Below are 18,685 nucleotides of genomic sequence, written 5' to 3'. Positions count from 1 at the left end.
TTTTATTAATGCTGTTTCGGTACCGTGACCCTGCCTGAACCCGAACTGGGTATCATCCAGTAAGTGATGTTGGTTGACATAATCCGAGAGCTGGTGGTTCATAAGGGATTCAAAGATCTTGGCCGGGAAAGGGAGGCAAGCTATGGGTCTATAGTTTGCTAGCTGCAAGGGATCCAGAGAAGGTTTTTTTAATAGGGGCTTGATAACTGCTCTTTTCCAAATCTCTGGATAGACTCCTGTATGAAACATGGCATTACAGATGTCCTTGAGAGGTAAGGTAATGGCGTCAGGGAGACGATTTAGTACTGAAGGTGGACAGGGGTCTAGAGGGGAACTTGATTGGATAGTAGACACATAGCTACTGATGGTCTCTGCCGTGGCAGGGACGAAGAGGGAAAAGGATGGAGTGGGAAAGGTAGGTGTTAACCCTGGGGGAGGCCCCTCTGTTTGGGGTAAGGAGGATAAGGACGAAAATATATTGATGACCTTGGTGGCAAAGTGATCGGCTAAGGAATCGCATAGCTGTTGAGATGGCTCTATTGGGGGGGCTACTGGGGGCGTTGAAAGAGCGGTAACCACTTGAAACAATTTTTTTGCAGAGTTTTGGGCAGACTCGATTTGAGATTGAAAAAACGCGCTTTTATGATAGATTATAGAATGCTTGTAGATGGCTAAGGCGTCTTTGTAGCATTGTCTGTCCTGAATACTATAGAGTTTGCGCCACCGTCGCTCCAAGTTCCTGCAGTGCTGTCTCTGCAGTCTAAGATCCTCAGAGAACCAAGGGGCCGAAGGAGTAGAGCGATTAGGAAAAATAGATTTGGTGGGAACTGCTACATTAAGAGCATCCAGAAGCCATTTTTGGTAGCTGTTGGAGGCTATGATGGGATTAGAGGATGCCTCGTAGGGGGATGAGGTGAGGGTATCGGTAAGAAACGGGGTATCTAAATGTTTCCAATCTCGAATTATTTGAGGGGTATGTGCCTTGGGATATGGCAAATTAGGGTCGTGAGCCTTGAGCCTGAAGATAACTGCGGCGTGGTCTGACCAAGGTAAGGGGAGCACTTCAAGCAGCGATATATCGGTACTGTTGGTAAACAGGCCATCCAGGGTGTGGCCTGCTTGGTGAGTTGGACCTGAAACTAGCTGGTGTAAACCGACCGCTGACATTTCGGAAATGAATTGCACCGTGTCCTTGTCACTGTGAGATTCTAGGTAGAAGTTAAAATCTCCTAGAATGGTATAGCTCGAAGGTCCAATCAGGGGTTCTGTGATCTTATCTAGGACTGTGAGGAAGCGTTTACGTGGGCCAGGGGGTCGATAAAGGAGAGTACCTTTGAATGCTTGATTGTTGTTAAAAGCAATCGAATACATAAGTGCCTCACAGATCAGCCTAGTGATCGGTTCCGTTTTAATAGGATATAGATCTTTATAAATTATAGCGAGTCCTCCACCTTTGCCTGACGGTCTATCTAGTAACCATTGCCTCTTGTTTTTAAGAGGGACCCCAACCCTTGAGCCTCATTGATCAACTCTAATTCATTTGTAGGCCATTTTTATCAATAGGGTAATGGCTACGGCTATCTTGGTTGAAAAAAAAAAAGTTGAGATTTTCGCATGATGCCCGTTTAGCATCTCAGACTAGTAACACTGCTAAGGTAATTTTGCTTACTGATTTACGAGCGCTTGCCAATTTTATAGCAACGTTGCTCGCCAAATACTACCACTCTAACGCTCGGTAGAGTTACCGGAGATGGGAGGCAACCATTGCCTGCGTCGTACATTTTATCGGCACAGTGAATTTCACCTGGGGTAAAGGATTGCTCTTCACAATGTTAACATCTAGCACATCTCTAGCCAGTGATAAAGGCAAGAGGTTGTTTGGGGAAATCCTTATATTGTGGCAGGGGTTTGAGACTGCTCGTAGATTTACAGAAGGAAATAAGGTATTTGGAGGCTTGTTACCATAATGTAATGTAAACAGAGTCACAGGGATGTTTGTAGCATTCGAGGAAGCGTGGACACATTTACACAGCGATTATTATGATGGTTGATGGACGGGGAAGGGTGCTACAAGAATGTTGGTAGAAGCAGAGTGAGTGTGAAAAGTGTTACAGGGAGGGTGCAGACGCGATCTGGGAGGTGAATAGAGTTACAGGAATGGTGGGTAGAGAGCAGGGGAGGGTGAACATATAAACAAGAATGTGCAACGTGTTTCAGTAAGGGCAGGGGTGCTCAGGGCCCATGACGAAAAAGTCCCGAAGTACACAATGAATGTCTTGGTCAGACGAAGAGTCATGAGTTACAGAAACAGTGGGGCTGCTGACAGAGTATAAACAGAGATGCAGGAATGGTGGTGTCGGTTGGGGGAGGTGATCAGAATTCCAGGAATGACTTTAAAGGGTAGAACGGTGATAAGAATTGAAACGGCAGTGTTAGTAGGAAGCAGAGATAGCCAGAAGTGCATACGACATAGTAGTGTCAGATGGAGGGTCATTTGAGGTGCTGCAGTGGCAGTGATTGATGGAGTGTGGACATAGGTGCATGAATGATGTTAGTGTTTGAAAGCAGGTGTAGACAATTCTGCTTGCTGTTAGGTCAGCATGAGCTGACTTAGAAAAGAAGGGAGCGTTTAGCGTTTCAATACCTTAAATTGAATTGACGACTTAATCGCAACTCCAATCTTTATATTTCCCACACCTATAAGGAAAATAAGTCACTGTCCTACAACATTCGAAACGTTCAGTGTCGGTGACTATCTCTTTTGCTATTTTCATTTATAAACATGCATCGGAAAGAGCATTATGTTCGGCTTTAATGTGAGAATGCATGCAAAGAAAGGCATGCACAAATGCTGTTTGCATGCATTTACTCACTAAAGTCAGACCCATTGGCATTGCTTATGCTTGTTCTTCATATTCGTGACAAAAGCTGCTAGCTATTTGCCGAACTAAGAAAGTCCAGAGCAAAGAAACTTAGTACAGGACCTAAAGCATAGGCAGAAGATGAACATAAGAAACTTTGAACCTGTTTATTTAAAAGAAGAGTGGCAACATAGTTTGCGACATTTTACCCGTGGTGCCAAGTTATACAGGACCGTTGACAGCAATGTAGCTAGAAAAAATATTGGACAGAATAAACTACCACACATTTACCAACTGACATGAAAAAAGTGTGTACGTTTAGGGAAAACAAATCACATTACAAAGTGTCCTTTTCGAAATGTAGTTAATAATATTAAAAATAGTACGAGTGCCATCATTCTATAAATGTAGAAAACCACTGATACTCTATTCCCCGCTTTGTATAGCTCTATCTTTGGGTATGTATTTGCTTCTCGAAAATTAAGAAAACTTTTCTCAACAAAAATAATTCGAAAATCACTTATTCCCCACCTCCCCACAGCTTTGAACTTTTTGTGTGAAATACACTACACTGTCAAATGGCAGCAAGATTTGCACACAAGAGTGGCACCGTGGCGATTGTAATAGTCAGGAGGATAAAAATATGTATTTAGCTGAAGGGTGTCAAGTGGTATATGGGCAAGCCAGTGTGTGCCACTTCTTAATTCCATCGTGCGGTAAAGGTTTTCAGTAAAGATCTCTATACATTGTAAGTGGACATTGATTGCTCCCATTAGGTGGACATGCTGACTGTCCTGAGAACGGGCCATCTTTTGTACCAAGATAGTCACGTTTATAAGCTAATTTTCATCAGTCTCATAGTGAAAGCAAATATTGCTAAGGACCAGTACAGTCTAGTGATGAAATTGACCCAGTTCACTTCATCTTCTGTACCAATATAGAAGTTCCTAAGCGCAGGCTTTCACTAGCTTGAGTTTTTAATCTCCTCTGACACACATATTTCTTTGGTGTCACCTACTTGGTCATGCCAGGTATGACAGCTACAGCTTCTGAGGAACACTGCCGTGGTCCTGCCAGTGGCACAGCTAGACGTTGTTCCGCCCATGGCAGTCACTGCGTTTGACACCCGGGGGCCACTTGTAAGAGCAGGGGGGGTGGTGCTGGCGATTCCCGCAACGGCCGCCCCGCATGGCTCCAGGTAAGAGGGGGGTCATCAGCCCCAAAACTCATGCCGCCCGGGGCCCACAACAACCCGGCCACTCCCCCTTGCCAGGCCACTGGTTCCTGCACTGTCTTCCTGAGACAGTGACAGAATCTTTTATCAGCAACCACCTGAGAGTAAGGTTGGTGTGTGCTGGGTCAGGGACTTAACTGGCTGAGGCGAGTGGGAAGCAAGGCATGGCCATGAGGAATGAGTGAGTGTGGCCCACTGGAGGGCAGAGAGACACTTTTGCCCCTCACCACAGCTACATGTAAACCTGTGCAGCAGTCCTGTGGGCTGATCAGAACTGGGAAAGACATTTCAAACAAGCACTGGCGGAAGATGGTAGATTAAAGTAACTAATGCCTGAAGGGCGCTCAGCGAAATCCCACATTTCTTATTCAAAATAAAGTAAGCTTCCTCGTCAGACCTTAAAAGCAGTTGAAATATCAACAAAGCTCAGGTTTGACTGTGTTCAAATGAAAGGTCATTTCGGTTTTATCAACCATATATTTGGATGCATAATTTCTCTGCATGTTTTATCAAAGGGCAAGGCCGAGCATTGTTTTTTCAGCACATATTGACTGACAGTCGCGTTGACACAAAGCTATATGTGACACAATATTCATTATGTATACTGTGGTGGTTATCTGCTCTGCTGCCCAACATGATTGCTACACCTAACATTTCAAAAGTGGGCCTTCCCTCTCTAAAATGTTTTCAGCAGAAATAATAAGTCATATTTTGGGACCAATCTAAAGACAGACTTAAACACTAAAATATGTTAGGTAATCGAAACGTATGTGATATTGGAAGGGGTACCAATCGAAAACTTATGAGGGGCTTTAAACTTAGCAAGGCTTTTCTGAGTTCTCTTTGCTCGATAGCAGGGTATCCACACTATAATGGTCTTTCCCAGATTTATCTTTACTAGTAATCATATTTGTCCGTTTCTGCGAATAATGTTCTTTAAAACAAATATTTCTGCTGTAAGCAAAATATGTGTGAATATAACTAGAACAATTGGACACACCTGTTGTCGATAACTCTTAATTACCTTCTACATACTTCTGGGTAATATGTCTATTTGCAGCTTTCCAAGACAAAAATAAAAATATACAGATGTTTCGAGACCCACACTTGGAAGAAAGTCTCAACATAGGCCAGAATGCAAGTAGTAGAGCCCGAATTATGTGGTATCGGGAAAATAGGTTTCTTTTCTGGGCAACTCCTGCTTCTATCCGATGCTGTTCTGAAAGAAAATCTGGTCCTCCCTTCCTTGTTACAGCATGTCCGCTCCACCCTTGTCATTGTGGAAAGCAAGACTGCTCAACAATAGTAAAAGACAAAAATGTTTACTTTTATTTATTTTTTCGTTAGCCAAGACCTTTTGATTTCACTACAATTATGTACATGATGTACATTTAAGAGCATTCAGCCAGTCTTCTTCATCCATTAGCCTGTTGTTGTGTCATTCACATTTTTCTTCAGACCAGTACAGCATTCACCATTGGGCTGTGGGTCAGCCCACTTCAACCATTACCTGACTTCACTTTGCCTGACAGCATTGTGCTCTTTCACAAGGGGAGCAATCATACACAAAGTAGTTCCATTCAGCGCCACAGACTACCATGCATATTTTATGATACCAAAAATACTTTTGCTTTTAGCAAATATTCTTTTATATGGGCTAGGGCTCAGCACCTTCCAATACCTTAATGTTTTACCCAAACAATGACAAAAGAAAATAAGCATTGAAAAAGTCAAAAGGCTGGCAGCCAACACCAGATGGTTTGGCTTTGCCAGTGCATGTTTGGTTGATCAGATTTGCTTTCAGCAATTCAAGTGCTGGCATCCGCCGTTTGCAGGCAAGTGAAACCTGCTTTCCTTTCAGCAGCATCACTGGAGAGAAATAGGATCTGTGCAGCAAAATAAAAGCCAGGCTCTGTCAGAACATTATTCTGGCCGACTACTTCTTGAAAATAATTAAAACTATTGATTCAAGGCCTTGTTATGTCCCGTCTGGACTATGGCAATGCTTTGTATCTAGGGGCCCCCAACAAGGTGCTTGCAAAACTCCAGGTTGTGCAAAACTCTGCCGCCCGTCTTCTCACGGGGACAAACAGCCGTTGCTCAGCCAAACCAGCCCTTAAATCACTTCACTGGCTACCCATTCTAGAAAGGGGGCATTTTAAAGCCCTTTGCACCACCCATAAAATCTTGCACAGAAAGGCCCCACCCATCCTAAAGGACCTCATTGCCCCCTACAAAACTAACAGAACCCTTCACTCTTCACATTCACACTTGGCATCAATACCTAGGATTAGGAAAGCCCGCTCCGGAGGCCGATTATTTTCATACAATGCCTCCAAGCTATGGAACACACTGCCCCCAGACATTCGGGCTCAGCCCAACCTCCTTCCATTTCGCAAATTACTTAAGACCTGGCTGTTTCCCTAACTCACTCCTCCCTCAATCTCCTCTGATCTATCACTAGCGCTGGGACGCTCACGGGCAGCCATGCGCTCTACACATCTGTAAAATAATAAATAAATACATAAATAATCAGTTACTGAATGGCTGAGTCGTAACACAGGAAAGGGTTCAAGTAGCACACCAGATGTTGGGACCTGGCAGCCATTGAATGCTCCCTTAGCGGGCCTGTAAGTTTAGCTATATTCCACGAAGTGAGTATACATATTGGTTAGCCAGAAAATAACATTCTACCGTGGGTGCAAATATCAGTTTAATCTAGCATTAAGAACAAACACTTTACTGGCACTTCACACTTCTTAATTGAGATTATGAACCGGCATCGATTTGGGGTTGAATAAAATTACTTTGTATGATAAATTGTGATGGTTAAATAGACTGTGAGTCTTGGATTTAATGTCCACTTTTAATGATATATTTCTGATCCACAGTTTGGTTTAAAAGCTGAGTTGGGCGTGCCTAGGAGAATGGTTGTTGAGAATAGATTTCTATATTAGCTCTAATACTACTTCTTCAAGTTACATCTGGGAATCACACAAGTAATCCAGACAACCATTGCCTCTAACTTAGCTTTTTCTTTGCAGTTACTGGATATGTTTGGCAGTTTGCTTGAAAGACCTGTTATCGCAGCAGATGCCTTTGGAAAATACCCCCTTCTGGTCACCACGTTTGATCAAGACCTCGATACAGCTAAGCTTATCTTCAATCATCACATTAAGAAAGAAGAAGAACTTGGTATGTTACCCTAAATTACATACACAAAGAAATTCAATCTCCTAATTTCATATGATCACGCTATGTAAATGCGGACTGTGCTAGTTCAGTCACTTGCTGTATTAAGGGAGAATACGTCATTGATAAAAAGAAATAATTAAATGAATCCTCTTCTCTATCCAAGGTTTTTATAAAAGCACAAAAGGTGGTCATCTATACATTTATACACATTCACCAAACTAAAGCACCATAGCTTTACCGAATGTCCACACCCTAATGTTCCTGAAATAGTGTTTCGGACTGCTATATGCCTCAAATTAATATCCTACTTTGTGATGAGAGATTAGGCCACTTGTCTTGCAACTAAGTCCTTCATCACATTCCTCTTGCAAAAGTCACTATACAGATTACATGAAGAATGTTGGTATTTTTTCATATTTACCCCGAAACACTAACAGTCCGCCACTATTTTGTTGTCCAGTTATTTCAAATCAAAGCACTGACTTGCGCTCAGCCATTGGCCACACCCCCAGCTGCGCCCCACTGCCGGCTGTGAAAAACTACTGCAGAGCGCGTTCTCGCAGTATCTGCTGGTGAGAACATCCTGCTACCTTGCATTTTTTACTTTCCTTGTATACATTGGTTTGTCACTTTTAAGGAGGTGACTGGCTCCCTACTGCTGTGCAAAATGGGCCCGCTGACTTTTAATTTTATGATATACCTTTCCTCACTTTTGTTTTAACGTGACTTCCTTTCCTAGTATGCACCCGGTTCAGGGGATCCTGAATCCATGTGTCACGGGTTGCTGGACTGAAGTTCCCCACTATTTAGTTGTCCAATTGTTTTAAGTCAAAGCTCTGGCTCGCACCCATGCAAGCCATGAAAAGTGACTGCTGAGCACATTCGCACTGCAGCAACGAAGGCAAGCCTGTCTGCCCCCATCCACAACCACACTGCACCATGGCTGGAACTCATAGCTGTTTTTTAAAATATTGCAAAGAATCCACATTTCGCTGCAATGCTACCTGAAGGCTATGCAGCAACCCGATTAGATCTATTAGGTAAGTGGGTTGGAGAACTAGCAATAATCTATCAAGACCATCTTGATATCTCAGACGAGCCATCTAATATAATGGATTGTGAAGCTCTCACATTTAAATGTAAATTAAACAACACATTCATGTTCTATGGTCTACTGATTTATAGACCCCCAGGCCTTAAAGCTACATTTTTGGACGCTCTTAGTGACTTCTCAGAATCCATCATTCAGTCCACAAATTTAACTATCAGGGGAAATTTTAATTTTCATTTAGAAGATTCACATAATAAAGACTCCAAGGAACCTATTGATATTTTGTGTGGCTTAAACCTGAAACATGTAGGTAATACTGCAACTCACTTAGCGGGAAATACCTTGGACGGCATTTTTTCAAATTACGCAGATTTACAACTGGAGGACATCTTTCCTGTCACTTGGTAAGGCCACATGGCGGTGGGCTTTTGTATAAAATTATCTTCCAACAAAACCCCAGCTAATATCAAAGGCACTTGGAGTCAACGCAGGCTTGGAATAAAATCAAGTCGGGGGAGTTAATTACTAGTGGAGATAGGACTAGGTGTGTCAGCATCTGAGTTACTTTGCTGGGTCCTTACTGGAAGAGAGCAAAAAATCTTGTTTAGTGATTTTATTTCCAACCCATTCTTTTTGCCTTGTGGTATCCCGCAAGGATTATCACTCAGCCCCACGTTATTTAATATATACATGGCTCCCCACACAAAGCTCATAAGATCTTTTGACCTTTCCACCATCTCCTATGCTGATGACACTCAAGTTGTACTATCCATTACATTGAGGAGATGGCTCAACAGTTCAATGACTGTATGCGAGCAGTGGACAGTTGGATGAACAGTCAAGGCCTCAAATTAAATTCCGAAAAAACAGAGGGGCTCATCTTTGGTAGAGACACCTCTTTTTGGAATGACTCCTGATGGCCCGGACTTTAGGCACTCTTCCCATTCCGGTATCTAAGGTGAGAAAGTTAGGGGCAATCTTTGATGCCAAACTTTTCTTAGTAGAACAGAATAACAAGCGTGTTTCTTTCAAATAAAAACATTAAGGAAAATTCTCCCCTTTGCCCCACCAGAACTTCAGAAGTTGTTCATCATTTCCCTGGTACTGTCAAAATTGGATGATTGCTATGCCCTTTATTATTTGGACATGCAGCAAGGCTCCCTCAAAAAACTGTAAAGGGCAGTATGCTGTTGCACTTCTCCTGGCAAAACATCAATAAGTTTGAACCTATATCCAATTTGTTGAAAGATCTGCACTGGTTCTCAATAAAAAAGAGAGTGGCCATCAAAGCTCTGTACATAGCGCACAAAGCACACCATCGCACAGGACCTGCATGCCTGAAGATTACATTTTCCTCGTACTCACCCAGAAGACATCTCCGTTTGACCAACTCAAAAACAGTGAGTGTTCCCAGAATTCACAAGGTATCATGGGGGAAGTTTTGTCTGCCCCACCTGCCAGCTGTGGAATCAGCTCCCTTTGCACCTTAGAGACCAGTCACACTTAATGACCTTCAGAAAACATCTAAAACCGTAGCTTTTTTCTTCCAAGAATTAGATCACTTTTACTTGAAGTACTTTTCTCTCTCAGGAGACTCCAGTGCCAAGAAGACTTCAGGCATATGCCGCTCTTTATAAATTTAGCTATCAAATATTATATATTTAAATATCAATCATATCAGCCAATGGTCTGGAAAGTGTCACTTCCTAAGTAAAGTGCAATGGTACAGTCAAATCAGCGGCCTTCTCTAACACCTAAATGTATTTTTAATATTTTGTAATCTCAGGAGCAGTCTTAATGTAAAGATTCCAAATTATCTTGTGTGATTCGCCCAAAGTCTTTACCATTCCTATATCCTCGTTCGGACTTCCACAAAGGCCTGATAGATAACTTAGTCCATTCCTGCTTTTGTACATATACTGCCGTACACCCAAATTCAAGCTACACTGGTAAAACAAGAGCCAGGTGATTCATCTTGTCATTGTTACCGGGGCCAGGGCAGGCCACATCATGAAATACATTGTGTTTGTAGGATTTTTTATAAAATCTACTCCACCACTTAAGGTTTCAGACCCAACCAACCTTCACTTTAGTGCCCATCGCATCTGTGTTGTTCAAGGGCAGAACAAGTAGTCTGTTACTCAATTTTGCCCGTGAAGTTTTGCTCACCACCTGATTTGGGCCTGGTGGTAGATTACAATTAATTTCTCATGGTGACATCATCTTTTCTGAGACAAACGTTAGGTAGTTCATTCCAGAGTTTCTCTGACTAGGAAATAAAAATTCAAGTTTTTTTAAAACATTGGAAAAAGGATACATAAGAATCAGTCTGAAGTAACCAGCTGCTTGCACTAAAAGAAAACATATACACTTGTTTAAATAGTTTGAATCAGCAAAATGGATTTTGTGTGACGTGCAGAAGTAGGCATTTCTTATTTTTCTGGGAGAAGATGTGCTCCAGTGAATAGGTTGTTGGCAGTGGAGTCTAGAGACTTGGGTTATGTGCCCCATATAATAATGAGCTCTTGTTTCCCGAAGTCTCATTTCCCCTACCTGCAAAGATAAATCATGTTTAGAAAGAGCTGGCAACTGCAATAAGCACTTAGGGCCATATGTATGAACACATTTTCCCATAGACCCAGAATGGGTACAACCCTTTGATACCTCTGGCCCTAAATTAAAAAAAATGCATTTATTACATACTTGGTCATTTAATATTGAGAATGGAAAATTATATAAGCTGCTTCCTACATTGCTATGCCTCTGCATAATTTTCGTTTACCATATTACCATACTCCATAGGGTACCCGCTTGTGAGCAAGAACATGCCATTGGTTGCAGGCAGCCTTAGCTCGGCCCAAGAACTGAGAGATCGCATTCAGATTCCGTTCAGTAATTTCCGACACATCTCACATCCGTAAGTATTGTTGGAAAAATAAAGCAAAATAAAGCTTAGTTATAATATCTGTTTTATTGCTAATGCCTTTGTAAGAAAGTACGAAATTATTGCTTCTGTCTATAAAGGATAGATGGTCATACTGTATGTGGTAAACCTAAGATCCTAAATTAACATTTTATTGGGCATTTTATCTTTCAGATGAGGATAACGTGAGTTTATTCGATTGTTCAAAAGGGGTTTAGTGCACAATCAAGGTTCAACATGTATTTATTTGCATTTTATCATTAAACTCGCATCTCTTTTTAGTGTACATTTGTAGATGATCACTTTGGGCTGACGTACAATGCCATTTAGCATTTCTTAATGGGCCAAATGGCTATTTCGGCCCATTAAGTAACGCTTAATGGCTTTTCAGATGTACTGTCGTGTATTTCTATAGGTTCTGAATCGATCCCCCTATTCCTGACCCTATTCTGGTTAAACTACCTAGCTAGTTAACTAACAGTCAGCCCATGAGGCAAGAAATTCCCCATGATGCAGATACCGTTATCTGACGCAGTCACACTACGGCACAGGAACGTGTTATCTGATTAGGTCATAACGCTTGAGATCTAATTAGACAAGCGATATTCCTCCAGCCCCTGATAAGGCATACGACGTTCTCATAACAAATCAAACCTATGACAACCTGGATAATCCGTGCGGCCATTGTTTTGATTTCACAGAGAACTTTAGTAAAGAATGTGCTAACGAGCAAGTCGTATGACATCTTTATTGACGTACCTATGTCCATCCTTACGTCAATCCCGGCACCTTTAAGGTATAAATATTGCCGATCTTGCCCTATGCAAAACACACGCGTGGTGACAAGACGGAGCAGCCACACTTGCCGAAGCCGAGAGCAGGAGCAGACCCCGCTGGCAGCAGCCCCGCCTTCCTGACGCGCTGAGAGACGCGCTGCTATCTCAAGCCGAGAGACCCAGCACCGGCGCTTCCGGGTAGCCCTCGCAGGCAGCCTGGAATATCGAGAGCAGAGAAAGAGATACCATTCCTCATTCATCCTAAATTCCAGGTACAGAACTGAATAACCCCTCCTAGAGAATTCTTTAGTTATTCACTTGGCAAAAACAAACTTAACTTAAACTGTAACTTTCTATTCCCGTCCACGCATTAGACTTAGGTCAGGTACACGGGGTAGGCGTATTTAGAAACACCAGTTGAGTACGTTTAGTCAAATGTATATGTGTATGTAAATATATTTTAATCATTTTAAACATCATATGGCTCAGAAACCATATCAATGTTTTTACAGTATTATTTTATACTATTGCTTCTAATGTATGCACTTTACTTAACTATAAGTATCGCAATAATATCGATCCATTTCTCTTGTACGAGAAAAGAGACTGATCAATAAATAACATCTTTTATTGAACACGCCCGTCTCTTCCTTTTCTCTACATTCTGATGAGACTAAGAATGCACGTACTGACTGAGTAAAATAATTGCCTTGTGCTCACACGACTCTTGAGATTGACTCTTGATTAGGGGAGAGCAAAGTTGTCATGTTCTATGGTTGTCAGAAACTAAATCCCTTCTTGTCTAATCAGGGGAGTTAATCCTTCCTTGAACATTCGAGAAAGTTTCTAGCGAACTCTGAGCTTAGCTGGCAAACCCAAAAATTAAGTCTAGTATCGACAGTAGTAGACCTAGTTAACGTCTGGCCTAGGCCTTTACTGCTGTAGGTACTATTCCAATGCGCAGAGCCTATTGGGAAAATAGGAACTACACTACATGGCGCCCAACGCGTTTGGAAAGGGCGATAAAACTAACGTAAGACATTTAGAGTAACTCAGTCGTGCTTTCTCACTCAGACCCCTTTTCCCAAATACTCCAAAGACGTCTGGAGTGGGTGAAAGGTTATAATATCCTCCAAAACCTCGCAGGAGGGAACTCCTATGTATGGTTCTTGGTATAGTCAACGTTGAAGGATAAAACAGTTCCAAAATATTGTGCACCTAATCTCTGTTTTCATAAAGAAACCTGATCTGCAAATAAACATAATACCATCCTGTCTGTAAAATGGGAGACAGTGATGGAGAAAGAGAAGCAGTTAGATTAGCGGCTGAAATAGCAGCAGCTGATAATGCTGCACTAGATGCAGACGCGGATATAATACTCATTCCGGTCGCCAAAAGGAGATCTATAACCTTAAAACTTATAGAAAATGGACTGACACCTAGAGGTGGCACAGTCATATTCGTAATCGAGGCACACGAATATCGACAGACAGAGGTATACTATACATGGATACATTTTCCAGCAGCAAATGCTGTAACAAAGTACTTCCACTATTACAAAATAGAGGTTCCTCCAGAAACGTACACTCCTTTCGAGGAGGTGGAAGTACCACTCAAATTCCAAGAGCATTTGCTCTTATTTGATGGCGCCCTAAAACATAATAATCACATTACAAGGCTCGGTCCTTTAGGAAGACCAGGAGCAACGTGGCCGGTCTTAGCCGGATACACACCACATCCAGACATCGACGAGATGCCTGCACCAGAGCTATTAATACAGCTAAAACAACTACTAAAAATTCACAGACAATTAGTTCAGTATGTAATGCGGACTTCTACAATTCAGCCAGCGATTAAACTACCACAGCTGACCTCTCACCAGGGGAACACAAATAAAATTACACCACAGAACATCCAATCCTGCCTAGGTAAGGTTCCAGCTAAACGGGAACAGATACCATTCTGGTTGGCACAGAAAATCACCCAAATAGAGGCGGTGTTTCCTGACACCACCCCGCTAGAAAAACACAGGATTCTGACTATATGTCTCCCAATGGGAATCGCACCACACATTGAGGACTGTGACACTTGGGGTACAGTCTTTGCTTCCATCTACACAAAAACGCACGGTGTCCCATCCATTTCGGTGATACCAGATGTGCTAAAACAAATTCAAGATGAATACGGTCCAGAACCTGCTTTAACTCTTGGTATGAAATTACTGAAAGACTTCAAGCAGGTCTCGGCTATATTACTAGCCAACATAAAAGGTGAAGCAGCAAACGTGGCGATCCGCCAGAGGTTAAAAGAGACAGATATAGCAGACCAACCAGCTGAAATTGCCAGAATCATAGAAAAATCCTATGAAGAACTAGGCAGAGATAGTCTAGGTGGAATACCGGTAAAACCGCAACTGACTACAAGTCCAGAAAAAATATTTTTTAATAATAATAATTCACCAAAAAAGAACTGGGATGGAAACAAACAATCCAATCCAAAAGAAAAGAAATTCCAGTCCAGAGGAAGGTCTCCTAGGCGAAGAGAGAAATCTCCAAACCCGAGACAAAGGTCACCTCAGAGTGAACCCTCTGGGAATAGATATAACCTTAGAAATAGGGATAATATTAAAAAACCTGATAGATATCAAGACATTGATACACGTCCCTCTCAATCTTTTCAGAATTCCTCGCAGAAATCGGAAAGAAGAGGACGATCAGAAGAGCACGCCAAGTCCAAAGACAAGGAACCTGCTCAACTGAAAAAGAAATCACAATTTCCAAAAAAGAAGGTAGCCAGTATCAAGGTAGTTAACAATGCCGAGAATACTGAGGACACAATTGAAAAACGGAGAGTGGGCTCAGACAATGCTAGACAGCGCAGCAGAGGTGAGCATAGCTCGCAAAGTCCTTATGAATCATCTGGAGACAGTGGACACGAATGAATACCTTCAAGTGGAAACTGCAGATACCAGAGTTAGCAAGCCCCACAAAATATACGAGATAACATTACGTATAGAGGGAGATAAGACTAGGAAAATAAGGGGACTATTTTGGGATAACCTATCCAAAGGCTATGACATCCTTCTAGCTGAAAAAGACTGGCCACCGGAGTTTGTCAGGGAGTGCCCTCATGGCGAAGAAGTAATTATGCCTGCCTTCTCGAATCAAATACCGATTCATAAAAAATACACACTTGCTAGAAAGTGGGCAGTGGCCTTAGCACCTGCTTTATATAAAAATCATGTAGGATGGGATGAGGATTCTCCTCCTCACAAAATCCAGTTAAAATCACAACCAACTGCACAAAGGCAGTACCCAATTAAGCAAGAAGCTAAAAAACAAGTAAATGAAATACTAGATCAGCTAGAATACCAGGGGGTGATTGAAACTTGCACCTCACAAATGAACAATCCTTTGTTTCCGGTCTCCAAACCAGACAATTCGTACCGTCTAGTTTTGGATTACCGACACCTTAACACATGTTGCAAAACTTTTGCAGTGCAAAACTCACACAGTGCTGCACTAATGAATAACATAGTGCGCAAAAAATACAAAACAACCTTGGACATCTCCAACGGATTCTTTTGTCAAAACATAGCACCAGAGAGCAGATATTTAACTGCATTCTCAGTAAATGGCACTCAAAAACAATTCTGTCGGTTAGCCCAGGGGTACAAGAACAGCCCGGGGGTATTCTCAGCGAGAGTAACAGAATTACTACAACAATATGATGATGAAGCATTATCTTATGTCGATGACATTTACTTAACAGATGATGACTTGGAAACTCACTTGAAAAGAGTGAACACCATAATACTTGGTTTCGCTGCAGAGGGTTACAAATTCAACTTCAAAAAGTCCAGAATTGCCCATCTGACGGTCCTATTCTTAGGATATGAGTTATCAAGTGAAGGCAAAAGCCTGGCAGACAATTTCCTAGAGAAATGTGCCGTAATCCAAGCTCCTAAAACACTAAAAAACCTACAGTCAATTCTAGGCTTCCTAAATTTCGGAAGAACTTACATTGCTAATTACGCAGAAAGGGTCAAGCCCCTTTACGATCTAATTAAACCAGACTTTAAAAGATCCAGTTGGACTCAAACACACACAGAAATTTTGAGATCCTTACAAACAGACATGCTAATTAAAACAAAATTAGAAACCCGTGATAATACACGCAACCTTGTGATCCGAGTCATCCCAGGGAAATGCGGATTCACATACCTGACCTCTAATGAGGGAGAAAAGGTACCAATTGCATTCAGATCACACTTGTACACAAAAGCTGAACAGAGATTCAGCAACAAAGGAAAAATTGTTCAAGCAGTTCAAACCGCAATAGCTAGAGAAAAAGACATAGCTGACGGTAGACATATCACAGTCAGAACAGCTGAATCAGCCTTTGAAGCATTAACAACACAGTGTAATTTACCAACAACAACATTGGATCCAGAATGGTTACAATGGGTAAATTCAATCACAACGGACAAAGTATACTACTTCTTTGATCCAGAACTAGAAGAATTAAAAAATCTAAAATATGAAAAAACGTATCCTCTGCCAATCGACATTCTGCCTCTAAGACATTACGCCTGTGTAATCTATACAGACGGACATGCTCAACCCTCCGTTTGGGGAGAACATGCATACAATCCCACATGTGAGATTACAAAAGAAGTGTGGCACGGAGGTAAACTAAGACCTCTATTAACAAAATCACACTCAGTAGAAACTAATTCAGAACTACAAACTGAAATATTAGCTTTGAAAATGGCGCTAGATAATGCGGATCGCGAATTCCCGACACTTATAGTGTCAGATTCATATTTCTGCGTCAAAGCATATAACAAGGATTTGCAGACATGGATTCAGAACGGTTACAAAGATGACACAGGTGCACCAATAAAGCAGAGACTTCTCTGGGAACAAGTAGCTCTTTTGAAGAAAGAACTACCAAAGACTCACGTGACTCACTCACTGAGTCATCAACGTGATGGCGTTCACGTTGTGGGGAATTCATTGGCTGAGACAGCCGCAGCGGCAGCCACTAAATCGGCTCCCGTAGATCGAAAAAAGCGTACATTAAAATACATTGACGGCGAAACATTGCTGGCGGTGAAAACGTCATCAAAAGGCGACTGCTCAGCGTTACCGATCAACTATCCACTCAATTATACATACATAATCGATGCAAACTCCGTCCCTTTTGCTCGAATCCCTGGAGTGGGGGATAGAGTGATTCCAAACATGGACAGGAGAAACTTGTTAATCGCAGACGCACACATGGGCGAGGGTCACAGACACCTTAAATTAAAAGATTCTCTGGAAGAATTACAATCACGGTACTGGTGGCCAGGCATGAGCCTGCACTACACCATGTTTGTAAAAAACTGCCCAAACTGTAACAGAGATCGCAGTGGGGAGAGAAGCAGTTTAATACCCCGTCGTATCAAGGCAGATAATATTACCAGCAAAAAGAATGGCTTGCGATTAACATACACAGGCTAGTTCCACTTATAATGTAGATCCACAGCACTCGGCTGACGTCCGGACTGTTATACAAGATTTGCGAGTCTAAATGGCATATACGCTAAGAGCATGCTACGTTCGACCAATTTTTCTTTTTCTCAGGCAATCCAGCCTGGGGGGGGAAGGAATGGCCAAATGAGCACAGCCCAGCGGGAATCTTCTCACTTCCTTCCTGAGGGTATGGGATGGTGTAAAGAAAAAACCAAGACAGAAAGCAATCTATAATAGAAAGGATATTAGGTTTGGGAGCTGGGTGGGTCAAACATCTAATAAGTGTCCAACGTAGTCTAAATAACTTGCCAAGAAATTCTCTGAAGGGATTCAGTCCGTACGAATTATTATTCGGAACTAGGATGTTGATCTCTGACCTTGATAGTCAGACTTCAGTGGTAACAGAAAAAACCTTTGATGTCAAAGACCGTTTGGCTATTTTGCAGGACTTAAACAAAACAAGAAAAGACCTGAGCAACATACAGTTGAAAGAACAGCCAACAACCACTGAAGAATCACCACCTGTCCCAGCAAGACCTGTCTGGATTCCAAAAGTCGGGGATCTAGTCAGGGAAAAGATCGCGGTAAAGAAGGAATTTGGGCCTTCTTACAGAAAAGCAGTTCCTGTCTTGTCTGTCAACGGGACAAGATCAGTTGTACTACCGCCACTTGCTGGAAAAAAGGAGAACCGAGTTGTATCCATCGACCTGGTAAAACCACAACATGTGGCCGATAACAAACAGTAGGCCAAGTGGACTCCCAATAAGTAGCAGAACACCAAGGTTTGCTACCAGTACAGAGGTCCTAACAAAGAGGCTCATCACATTCGAAACGCCTACAGAAGAACAACAAGGACTATGCAACAATGCAATAGAACTAAGACCTCTGAAAACCCAAATAAAGACATTTAGCAGAGACACACCAATCTATACAGAAGTACCAAGTGAAAATGCAAGAAACAAAAATCCTGAACCAATTGGAACAATTGACAGAACTGCATCCGGTTACTTCATCAATTTCGATGATTCCTCTGAAGGCTTCAGCGAACAAAAGACACAGCCATCATCAAAATCCTTTAAAGACAAAGCAAAGGAGCATTTGAAACAACTAAAAGAAACATATCTGA

At 42.0% G+C, this 18,685-nt stretch overlaps 1 protein-coding gene across 1 annotated transcript in view; it reads left to right on the top strand.

Annotated features, from left to right (window-relative positions):
* DNAH9 (dynein axonemal heavy chain 9) overlaps nucleotides 1–18,685 on the top strand; it is a 1,695,107-nt gene that overhangs the window by 289,239 nt on the left and 1,387,183 nt on the right. The window contains exons 9-10 of the mRNA XM_078654721.1: nucleotides 7,140–7,290; nucleotides 11,144–11,258. Coding sequence (XP_078510847.1) covers nucleotides 7,140–7,290; nucleotides 11,144–11,258 — 266 coding nt within the window. The remainder of the gene's footprint in view (nucleotides 1–7,139; nucleotides 7,291–11,143; nucleotides 11,259–18,685) is intronic.

Source organism: Lissotriton helveticus, chromosome 7 (genome assembly GCF_964261635.1).
Source record: "Lissotriton helveticus chromosome 7, aLisHel1.1, whole genome shotgun sequence".
In the NCBI taxonomy this organism is placed as follows: domain Eukaryota; kingdom Metazoa; phylum Chordata; class Amphibia; order Caudata; family Salamandridae; genus Lissotriton; species Lissotriton helveticus.
This window is presented reverse-complemented; position numbering and strand designations above follow the sequence as displayed.